Source organism: Cyclopterus lumpus, chromosome 7 (assembly GCF_009769545.1).
Source record: "Cyclopterus lumpus isolate fCycLum1 chromosome 7, fCycLum1.pri, whole genome shotgun sequence".
In the NCBI taxonomy this organism is placed as follows: domain Eukaryota; kingdom Metazoa; phylum Chordata; class Actinopteri; order Perciformes; family Cyclopteridae; genus Cyclopterus; species Cyclopterus lumpus.
This window is the reverse complement of record NC_046972.1, coordinates 18032913-18044580: the sequence shown is the minus strand read 5'-3', so window position 1 is coordinate 18044580 and position 11668 is coordinate 18032913. Positions and strand designations below refer to the sequence as shown.

Genomic DNA, 11668 nt, shown 5'->3' with positions numbered 1-11668 from the left:
GCGTGTGTGTATGTGTGTGTGTGTGTGTGTGTGTGTGTGTGTGTGTGTGTGTGTGTGGAGCCCGCTCTACCAAATGGCATATGAAAGAAACAACAATGTGTACAGCTTTATTTCTTTTTGTTGTGTCATTTGTACGGCGTTTAGTCTGTACTGACTGCAATGAAAGCGTATCCGCGTAACTATGATATGCTGTCAACAAGTGATGGGAGTTTAAAATGCGAGAGGGGGTCAAAATGAACACGGGACTTCACGGTAGCGACGTGGTGTTACACTAGCATATAAACGACAAGCAAAAGCCAAAGAATGGATACTAATGACACGTGGATATGTCTCGCTATTTATAAGCCTTACCATGAGATTGGGTTGGTGTGTGTGTATGTGTGTGTGTGTGTGTGTGTGTACTTCTGTGTGGCCGTCGGGAAGCTTCATAGGCACTCGTTCCAAATATAAAAATGTCCCTCTGACTGCCTGTATCTCCTGGACCGTTTGGGTCAGTCAGAGGATCAACCACTTCTCAGTCTCAGTACCGGGGGACCTGCTGACACAAAACAGCTGCATGCTGAGTCAGCACAGCAACACTGTGAGGGCTCTGAGGGCAGAAACACACTCAGGGTGAGACACATAGACACACACACACACACACACACACACACACACACACGCACACATGCACAGCACATTAATAGTCAAACAGTATATTGTCAAACAGCATTAAATTAGGGGCCTGCACACCCACACAGGGAGTTATTCTGGCGTTGGAAATGATGTGAAGTCACCAAACTCCACGTACTTAAAGAAGGAATAGGCCTTTTTGCATGGAAGACATATTGACAGGTCACAGGAGGAAAAGCAGGTGTAAATAATACAAGCAATATTGCCTGAATACTATTAAGATGCTTCCATTTCAGGGTCCGGGTAGTTCATATGCTAGTTCACCGTCACACTGCCATGACAAAGTTAAAATGTCTGCCCATCATAAAGATGTAATATGTACAATGTATTTTAATAGAGGTGTAGTTCAATTAAAATATGACTTGAGCTACAATGTATGTGATAATGATATGTGAACGTGTCACTTGAACCTACCAAGTAAAAATGCTTGTTTCCATGTAAACCTCATGCAGCCTTCACATGACGGAGCAGACTCCAGTCTGTAGAGTCTTGCCGTTACGATTCTTACCATACCTGAAAACAGAAGTGAAATGTTCATCATGCGGCAGTCCCGCTGTGATATCAGAAATACAAAGTGCACGACACAAGATGAAACTGTCACACACCCGTTGAGGTTGGCGGGCTCCGAGTGGTAGACGTTCTTGCCCTGCTCGGCCATGGTGGGAGCGTGATGCGAGACACACTGACTCTGAGTGGCCTTCAGTGTGTGATAATGGCTCTTTGTGTCAATGGGGCTCGTGGGCAGCGACATGTGAATTGTCCCGCTTACTTTCACTTTCGGGTCAAATTTGTCTGGATCAAGACGTTTGTTGGTTTTCTTCGGGGAAGACACGTCGATCACCTTGATGTCCGGGATACTGGTCTTCCTCAGGTCCCGCTCCGCGTGGGCCAGATGCAGCTTCTTCATGTGGTTGATGGCTACGGTTGCGTTATAGGCTTGCTGAGAAGTGAACAGAAGGTAGAAAAAGAGATCTGAGAGCCATATAGACAGAGCTTCACTTTAGCTGCTTATCAATGATGATGCGTAGAAGATGAGGACAGGTACTCTGCTTCTGGTACAACAAATCTGAGCACACAATAGATTGTTGAAGAGTCATTTTACTGAACAATCATGTGCACTTTGGTTCTTCTGACAGTAGAAGCCCCCCATCAGCCATCGGTGGCCTTGATTACAGAACAACATTATATCAAATGAGGATTTAGGGAGCCACCTGATTAATAATTACTATAAACTACAGGTTCTAAAATGAGTTTATCTCATCAAAAGCCAAGAAATCGGCAAGGACTAACCTTCCACTTGGACTTGGCAAAGTTCTTTTGGATCTGAACGCTGACGGAATAGTAGATGTCCTGACTCCGGGCCGTCTTTCCGATAATCCTGGAAAACAGATGACGTAACGGAGCGCTTTAATATATTTCAAAATAAGCAATAATCCTAAACCCATCTGTGTCGAGATACTCCTGTATGTCATACCGCCTTCATTAATGTGGTGTGTCACTAAAATGTTATAAATCTAAGGATTATAATGAATTTTCTTTCAACCTCTTTTAGCCTCGGAGAGATATAACTGCTTTTTGGGATTAGTGCTGCACAGTAAAAAGAAGAAGCGATAACAATGAAATCTATTAGATTTATATAACTTTCAAGACATATAATAATAATAAAACATTGCAACTATGGACATTTTACTGTGAAAAGAAAATTCATGTTTTAAAAAATGAGACAACTTTCCACTGTATTCGTTTAATTTAATGCATTATAATCAATATTTGTATCAAAACCTTTCCAAATTGAAAATTGACACTCACCAGGGATGTCTGAGGGCAAGGTCAGTGGAGTAGCGCATGCTGGGATTTTTCTGCATCATGTTACGGATGAAATCTTTAGCTGCAGTTTAAAATGTGACACACACACACACACACACACACACACACACACACACACACACACACACACACACACACACACACACACACACACATACACACACACACGACACGTTAGGGCTGGGGCTTTATGGAGGAAAAAAGCTGTTGCAGCAACTCTTTACATGATGTCTTATGTTGAAATTACCAGAATCAGATATGTCATCCCAGAAAGGCGAGTCAAACTCATACTGCGCCTTCATGATCTTGGAGAACAGTCTTGTCTCACTTTCTTCATAGAAAGGCGGATATCCACAGAGTCTGAAACAAAAGCATTTATTAATCTTGAAAAAAGGGGAGCGCTGAAGAAATGTTCCACACGTGTGTATATATATATATATATATATATATATATATATATATATATATATATATATATATATATATATATACAGTAGTAGATGCTCAGTAGGTGGTGCTATGGCTCAATCACTGCATCATTATTCAGTATTTAGGTATATGTGTCAACACACACATGACCAAAAGTGGCTTTTAATCTGAAAATCTGCTTAAGACCATGAGCTGATTTGCAATCTTGGTAGTCTATTTTTTTGCTTTCCTCTCTCTCTCTCTCTCTCTCTCTCTCTGACTACTGATGTGTGCAGCCATTCATCACAACTTTTTTACTTACAAAATGTAGGTGATAACTCCAATAGACCAACAGTCCACTGCCTTGCTGTAGGGCTTCTGTGCCAAAACTTCAGGAGCTAAACAAATTTGAAAAAAAGTCAGGTCTTTATTAATTAGACCTGTATGCAGAGAAACACAGAAATACATATTACATATCGTAATGCTGTAGTGCCATCTTAATGTGACCCCCTTTCACACACACACACACACACACAGACACACACACACACACACACACACACACACACACACACACACACACACACATTTAGTTAGTGAACATACATCATTCATTAACATGTCTCCTTACCTACGTATCCTGGGGTTCCACAGGCTGTCGACATGATGTCATTGTCAACCATCTTGGAAAGTCCAAAATCACTGATCATTATTTTGGAGTTCTCTTCCTGGCTGTAGTACAGGATGTTCTCCGGCTGCACGGTGACAACACAGACAGGACAGCTGTTCACACATTGCTGTCCTCAAGGAAGAACATCTTAACGTGTTACTCCGCCTGTGGTGGAACACGTTCTTGAGTATCACTTTCTATAAAAGAACCACTGGTGCGACTGGAGCTGTACCACTAAAAGTCATGCAGCCTTGCATTTTGGGAAATACGCTTCTTAGCTTTCTTACAGAGAGTTAGATGAGATGAACAAAACCATTCTGTTGTCTGTACGGTAAACATAAAACTACAGATGAAGAAATAATCCAGCAAATAACACTGTAAAATGATGTATTTAAAGGTTACATAGCAGATTATTGTTCGCTGCTATATCAAACCTCTGAGTGCTGCAGGGATGACAAACTTTTGTAGGCCAACCCTGGAAGACTCATTCCTTCAGCTCTCTGTAGACTTGTGTTTTTATAGACCTTTCAAGCATTGAAGTAGAAGTTATCATTCTGAAGAACTGCCATATGTAGTATGAAGATATCATTTCTTCAAGTGTTTTAATAGTAGCAGTGTAAAGGATAATAAGGTATAGATGAGTGATGGTTGGTAAGTGGTCAAGTTAGTGCTCATGTAAACCAGTAGGCCTAGAAAATCTAAACTCTGAGGCTGCATTTCTTTTATTAAGTATTTGCTAAGTATTTAAGTAATACATGTTAAACTATTCAACAATTCAATACAAGGTCCTGTAATGTGTCTTTATCCCAAAAGTGCATTTGTGTAAAAATACTTGTACTCCAGCTCCAGCCAATGCCAACGTATTACAACGTATTACTTGATCGTATGACTTATTATATGAGTCCTACCTTGAGGTCGCGGTGCACGATGCCGTTCTCGTGCAGATAGCTGACGGCCTGCAGCACCTGCTGGATCACGCTGCTGGCATCCTTTTCTGAGTACACCCCCCGGTCCAGTATACGGTCAAAGAGCTCCCCGCCGGAAACACTGGGACAAACATCAACAAATCCCAGTTTATTTAGCTCACCAGCTCATTTTAATAATCATATAACAATGTAAAAACTCACAGCTGCATGATGAGATAGAAATGGGTCTGACTTTCATATAAATCCTCCATCCCCACAACATTGTCGTGTTTGATTCTGTTGAGGGAAACAACATTATGGCATCGCTGTCATAATCCCACAACGGAATTGAAAACATTTGCAACATAAACAACCATCCACTCACTACTTAGAGAATATGAAATGAAAGTCAAAGGCTCATTAAAATGCACACATTAATTACCTTCTCAGCACGGTGATCTCATTCTCCAGATTGAGGTCTCTTTTCTGTTTCTTTTTCACACATTTCATGGCAAACAACTTTTCTGTCTTCTTCTCCTTCACCATGAACACCTCTGAGAACGCCCCCCTGTTCATTAACACACAAACACGTTGAAAATTAGTTATTAATGGTGCAGTTGTTGATTGCTTTGAAACATCACAGAAAGATATAGCGAGCCCCGCTCTAAGAAATGAGTCTTCCCTCTTATTAGAATGGGCACCTGAACAGAAAAGCGCAGGGCTTCTTGGTGGGTCTACTTTCCAGCCAATCAGGAATATTGTTGCTTGCTCCTGTTCTTCAAAAATTAATTCACACTATAACAAAAATAGTGTGGGCCTATTTCCGCCGTAAAAAGGTTAGGAGCTACTAAAGTGCTGGTGATTTTGTTACCTTCGAATAGAACAAAGCAACATTTAATCCCCTCTTAAAGTGTTAAAAACGTCCCCTTATTTGTTTCTAGAATTGTATCATGTTTTTTTCTCTTTGCCCACTTGCGTCATCCAGAGATAATGCAAGTGGGCAAAAACTCAATTTCTTGGAGCGCCTCAGAATTAAAATATAACACACGGCAGAATTGGCAATATCAAGGGGTTCAATGAAGGCCTGAAGATCTCTGTGGCTTAACATGTCTGGGAATAGTTGTTCTACCGGGTGGATTAGGTGCTTTATCCCTGATGTAACAGGAATTGGCAGAGAGCTCTCGACGTGCGGCAGGGATCCTGAACAACAGGCCAGGTCACAGACAGATGTTGTTCGGAAAATTTTGACTCGACACCGAGTGTAAAATCATCAATCGGGACATTTATTCTTGGTAGAAGAAGCAGGGTTGAAATCATATTGAATTACAAGTCAATTGCGCGTCCGTCTGCTCAAATAACTGTCTGTGAGCACCGGCTTATATAACTACAGATAACACACACACATGCACACGCGCACACACAACACACACTCACACAAACTGCAGATTGGTCACCAGAGCACTTCACATCCCATTGCTCAACTGATTTCTCCTTGGTTATACCACAGCTCATTCGATTCCTCCAATCTCCTTGACGATTATTGTTACTCTCAAGACAAATTCGTCAATCAAGCCCCGAACACAAAAGCCGGACAGCAACCCGTCACAAAAAGACAAAAGGGCAATCAGAAATCACTGGCGGACACACTTGAGTGTGTAAATCTGGGAGCTTAAAAGTCAAAAATGTTGATGGGAATGAAATTGCTCTGTGCTTTTTGAGAGTTGCATTTACCCTTGAAGTGGCTGTGTGCTGATTGCCAGGAAACCATTTGGATGTTTGTTTACGCTAATGACAGAGGTCCCTTGGGAAAGGTTGTATTTGGTCATATCCTGTCCCTTCTGGATTCTCTTACTTTTATTGTGATGGAAAAAAAACGTCTACCTGAGAATGAGCATAACAGCTGCGAGGGTTCGGTCTGTTGACACCTTCAACAGGATTGAAAGCAGTCCATCAAAGTCATTCAGGGGCTCAGTTGGTCCTTCAACGTGCTTTCGAGACTCTCTTTTGGTTCCTTGTCTTTAATCTAATTGCAAACTAAACCATAATTTCCCCTTGAAATTGATTGTTTTTTAATACTTAAGATGAGGGGAAATAAACCAATCAAAAATAAGTCGACACTTCACCCCACCACTTTTCCACAACACTCACAGAATTGTTTTGGGAAATGGAAGTAATTGCTGCAAACTAATTGGGCCACGTATTATATCATGTAGTGTACTCAGGAGGGCCTCGCCTCCTTCGCTGTCCAATCACCGCTGAAAACCTCTCAGCAGCCTCCTCGGCCCTCAGCACAGATCCGCTTTGTTTTCCCGAAACATGTCGGCAGCATTCGCATCAGCACCTTTATTTACTGTGGGCCTCTGATCTCCTGTTCTCCATCCACTGGCTGAATGCTCCAGAGTACCTGAAGGATCATCAGCATTGACTTCACAGGAATTAGGTCGGCACAAGTAACTGTTAGCATGAGTATGTGCAGAGTGCATAGCGACATGCAGCAAAACATTATCTTCATTGGGTGTTATTAAAAATGACTCCATGTGAACTGATAAACGTCACTTTAATTTCTTTGAGGGCTGCAACGAATGATTCATTTCATTTTTTAATAATCAGTCCATTTTTTTCTTGACTCATCGATTGTTTTTAACATGTCAGAAAAGAGTGAAAAATGTCCATTGCATTTTTTCTAAAGCCAAACGTGATGTTATCATATGTTTTGTTTTGTAGGACCAACACAGTTTAAGTTTATTAACAAAGTAGACAAAGAGAACCAGTAGAGTTTGGGGAATATTTTACATGTTTGCTTTAAAAATTATTATCAAGTTATCAATATGTGTTGATTATTTTTCTGAAATATACTAATCAAATAATCACTGAAACAATGCAGCTCTACTTGTTTTCTAACCATTTTTTAAATATATATATATTTATTTTTTGTGAGAGCGTCGCAATTCAATGTGATTATTAAGAAAATGATTTACGGTGAAACAAATATTAGTTAATTTTGTGCTTTTTTGGTGAACACCGCCCGTTAAGCCTGATTGACTGACCCTTTCCAACAGCCAGAGCGTGTTGTTGTCTAAGACCTCAGTAAAGTCGGCCTCCCCATGTCAATCCAATCAAACCAGTAATCTGTCCTCCAACTTAAACAGCATGTGCAGAGTGAATTATCACGCCATGTGCAAGGCACAAGTTTTACTGTCGTGCCTCAACATCACTGAACTAGACATCCAGTGGTAAATATTCCCAGAGGGTTTAAGAAACACAGGAAGACATTCCACATATATAGAAAAACTGAACAGGAAATTAAAGTTAGCTCAGTAAATATTAAGATTTCTTGAATAAACCAATACTTAAATAAACAAAGCTATCTTACATTGAGTAAAATGTACTTACGATCCCAACTCATCCATGAAGTCAAAGACCTCCTCGATGTTTCCGGTGACCTTCTTCCAGATGTGTTCCGCCTCTTGACGACCCATTTCTGCAGAAGCTTCAACAGCGGTTTCTTTCAGAATTAGGGAGGAGCAAAGCATAAGATGTCAACACTGAAGTTCCACAATGCTCCCGTTTCCTTTCCTTTGAGTATGTTTAATAATCCTGGCTTATTGTCCAGACCTCGCCATGGTCATAATCATAAACAGAAAGTCCTTTGGGATTATGATAAAGCAGTTGTGAAGGTTGTCTGCTGCGCTGCTCAGACTGTCTGCAGGAGGACGAGCAAGTGAGACGGACATGTGTCCGTCTGGCTGAAGAAAGGTTAAAGCAACTAATCCGTGCTGTAACTAGCACACAGGAAGGTATGAAGGAAGCAGTGCTTAGCCCACACGGTACCAGCGTCAAATGATACTGTAGGATAATAAAGTGTACGAATCAATAATCTGTCTGATGTCAAACAAAGTGGAAATGTGAAGATTTCACTGTCAAAAATGTGTACTTCAGAGTAAAATAATAATCAAAATCTGTTGGTAAATTATTTAAAAATATGCTCCAACACAACTCTGATAATCGTACAGTGACATTAATTTCTCATGTTGAGCAAAATGCTTGTCTTTGGTTAGATAATGAACATTTCTTAGGATTAGGAAGAATGACTTGTCCAATTAAACTGAAGGTAGAAGGATTAAGAGCACAATACATGAGCAGGTTACCCAGTTTGGTTTCCTGCCCTCTTTTCTCTTATACAAGGGATAAGTAACTCTTGATCTGGAGAGCTGACCTTGTCACAGGTATAAATAACAAAGTATAGCCTCTAAGAACTTAACTTTAAGTGCACAATAAATATATTTAACTACAGCGGTGGAGCAAATATGCCAATTTAAGTAAAAGTACTAATACATAAATACACACGGTAAAAGTGAGATATAAAAGTAGTGCAGAGAACATGTGGACAACGTTAAGTTAAAAGTATTGTAATTGGAATAATGCATGTATAAGAATATATGCGCAACAGTTGAGAGGGGGTGATCTGATATCCAAGTCTTTGAATAAATCATCTTTCATTTTTACTAATATATCCGAAAGGCCTATTCACGCACACAACTAAAGCTCCCCCCGTGATTCTCATGTAGAAGCAGCAGACTGCATGAACTCTCATGAAGAGAAACCCACTGAAGGCTGGAGAATGGGTTCGAAACAACACGCAGGGATGCACAACTGGTGTGCACAATCAAACCCTGCAGCATGGATCCACAATGCAATGCGGTTACTAATGCTGTTGTTTTTGTGCACAAATCGTTCCACATATGATCTTTATTCTACAGATGATCTGATAGTAACGGACGGCGGATGGTGCTCTGCAGCCCTCACTCTCCTCTCAAGTTGTCTGCGGCGTCGCGCAGAGAGAGAGAGAGAGAGAGAGAGAGAGAGAGAGAGAGAGAGAGAGAGAGAGAGAGAGAGAGAGAGAGAGAGAGAGAGAGAGAGAGAGATCACTCTGCGGCAAAACAGCGACGGATCAGATATTCGGCTCAAGCTTGCGGCACGCAGTTCTGATTGCAGAGCAACAGTGTAATTAATACAAGCAAGTTTGGACTCATGGTGCTGAATGTGAACGCAAAAAAAAAGAAAAAAAGAAAAAGCCAAACTCAGCCAAATTACGCACAGAATACAAAGTAGGCAGCACTGGCCCTTTTGGGCGGAACAACTACAGTTGCATAAAGACAACGACAGTCGTTTGGTTCACTTCATAGAGGAAAAAAGACTTACCTGGAGACTGGGCGCGTTTGGAGCTGCGCTCTGACTCTCCTGCCAAATGCTCGCCGAGGTCTGGACAGTTTACTTTGTCTGGGACTGAACAAGCACCTGTTGTCAAGTCGGAGATTACATCCATGAGGAGAGCCGAGGGGAGGGGCTGCTGGCCGTGTCACAGGCGCTCATTGAGACTGCAGGTCAGGCTGCTGCTGCTGCTGCTGCTGCTGCAGTCATCTTTCCACGCAGCGACAAGTTTCCACAGATTCATTCAAAACAGCAACATGTGCACGCGCCTGCGCAGTTTGGCAGGCCTCTCAGCACTGATGGTGGACTAACATTTTGAAATGCGTGACCGGTAGCGATTATTATATATATTTTTTAATGTTATATTTTATATTGTATATACTTTACACAAGTGTTATATGGAAGCGAATTGCTTAATTAATACAGTTGATCAATGTGTTTAGTCATAATTGTACTTATATCAAAGGATAAAAAGGGAGGCCACCGCCCAGTCAGAATTAAATTAAATTAAATTCAGTTTATTTTGTATAGCCCAAAATCACAAATTACAAATTAGCCTCAGAGGGCTTTACAATCTGTACACATACAACATCCCTGTCCCATCAGATCAGGAAAAAAAGAAAAAAACCTTTCACAGGGAAAAAAGGGAAGAAACCTTCAGGAGAGCCACATAGGAGGATCCCTCTCCCCGGATGGACAGAAGCAATAGATGTCATGTGTACAGAATGAACAACGTTACAGAGTTACAACACATGCAATGAATATGACAGAAATTATGAATAATGAGTAGTAGGCATGGACCAAGATCCAGATTTCCACAATACATGTAAACAGAAGGAGGAAGAGAGGAGGGGCATCAGCAGGGCCATGGCAGGGGGTAAGGCCACGGAGGCAGGGCAGGAGGCTGGAGGTCGGCCCATGAGGGAGGAGGCATCGCGAAGGAAGGAGGCTGGTCCATTAGGCGGGAGGCGAAGGAGGCAGGGCCAATGAGGCCAGGACATTGAAGCAGGAGGCACAAGGAAGGAGGCAGGGCCAACGAGGAAGAAGGCCATGCCAGGGGCAGGATGCAGGAAGCAGGGGTAAGGAGTCAGGGGGCAGGAACCAGGACCGGCTCCAGACACAGCCAGGTCAAATGGACCCTGTGAGGCGAGAAGGCACAAAGACTCCAAGGAAGAAAATAGAGATAGTAATGTGCAATGAAGAGACGTGAATTTGTCCAGAAGGAGAGAGAGAAGAGGAGAGAGGAGCTCAGTGTATCCTAAAACGTCCCCCAGTAGCCTATAAGCCTATCAGCATATCTAGGGCCTGGACCAGAGCAAATCTGAGCCAGCACAGATGCAGCAGACCCAGAAGTCCTCATGTCTATTTTCATTGTTACGAAAACAGTAATAATGGGTTTTTTTCCTCAGATGACAATAATTACACAGATGCAGCAGACCCAGATGTCCTCATGTCTATTTTCGTTCTTACGAAAACAGTAATAATGTTTTTTTTTCCTCAGATGACAATAATTACGTTTTGATATGATTTTGCTTTAGTTGTTTCATAGTGTTTATTCTTGAGGTCTGTAGTCCTTTTATTTATATTGATAAAGGTTCAATGAGGTTTAAAGACAACATTCTTGAATTTGCTTGTATAGCTAAATACTGTTTTTGAATTTAAAAGAAGTCCCGATGGTTTAGGTGTGTCCTTAAAGTGGCTAAATACTTCTTCAAACACATATTTTGTATTGTATATATTTAATTAGTCATCAGATATTTTGAGTCAATGTTGTAAAAAACTTCCAATTCAATTCAAATGTAATATGTATATTGTAATAGATAATTAACTAGTGATTTGTATCAATCATTAGATAATACAATATCAAGTGTTTATCCTTTCTATTTGGTAATAATTCCATTATAAATGTTGTATGCATTAATAAATTTCGTTTTTTTACTCAGCAATAAGCAATCATAGAACCTTTAACATGCGT

The 11668-nt window shown here is 41.1% G+C and overlaps 1 protein-coding gene across 1 annotated transcript; it reads right to left on the bottom strand.

Annotated features, from left to right (window-relative positions):
• Window positions 1–1107: 1107 nt before the first annotated feature.
• camk1gb (calcium/calmodulin-dependent protein kinase IGb) lies at window positions 1108–9808 on the bottom strand. The gene is made up of 12 exons (XM_034536509.1): window positions 9685–9808; window positions 7876–7987; window positions 4925–5050; window positions 4705–4779; window positions 4486–4624; window positions 3539–3662; window positions 3230–3305; window positions 2747–2859; window positions 2482–2560; window positions 1963–2050; window positions 1278–1612; window positions 1108–1185 (listed from the first exon to the last, which is right to left on the bottom strand). Exons 1-12 carry the CDS (start codon window positions 9806–9808, stop codon window positions 1128–1130), a joined length of 1449 nt encoding a protein of 482 aa, XP_034392400.1. The 3' UTR covers window positions 1108–1127.
• Between the last annotated feature and the right edge of the window lie 1860 nt (window positions 9809–11668).

Coding starts and splice junctions, on each gene's coding strand:
- camk1gb (XM_034536509.1), bottom strand. CDS start 9,808: ATGGATGTAATCTCCGACTTGACAACAGGTGCTTGTTCAGTCCCAGAC. Junction 3,306..3,538: donor TGGAACCCCAGGATACGTAG/GTAAGGAGACAT, acceptor AAATTTGTTTAG/CTCCTGAAGTTTTGGCACAG. Junction 2,561..2,746: donor GGATGACATATCTGATTCTG/GTAATTTCAACA, acceptor TTTAAACTGCAG/CTAAAGATTTCATCCGTAAC.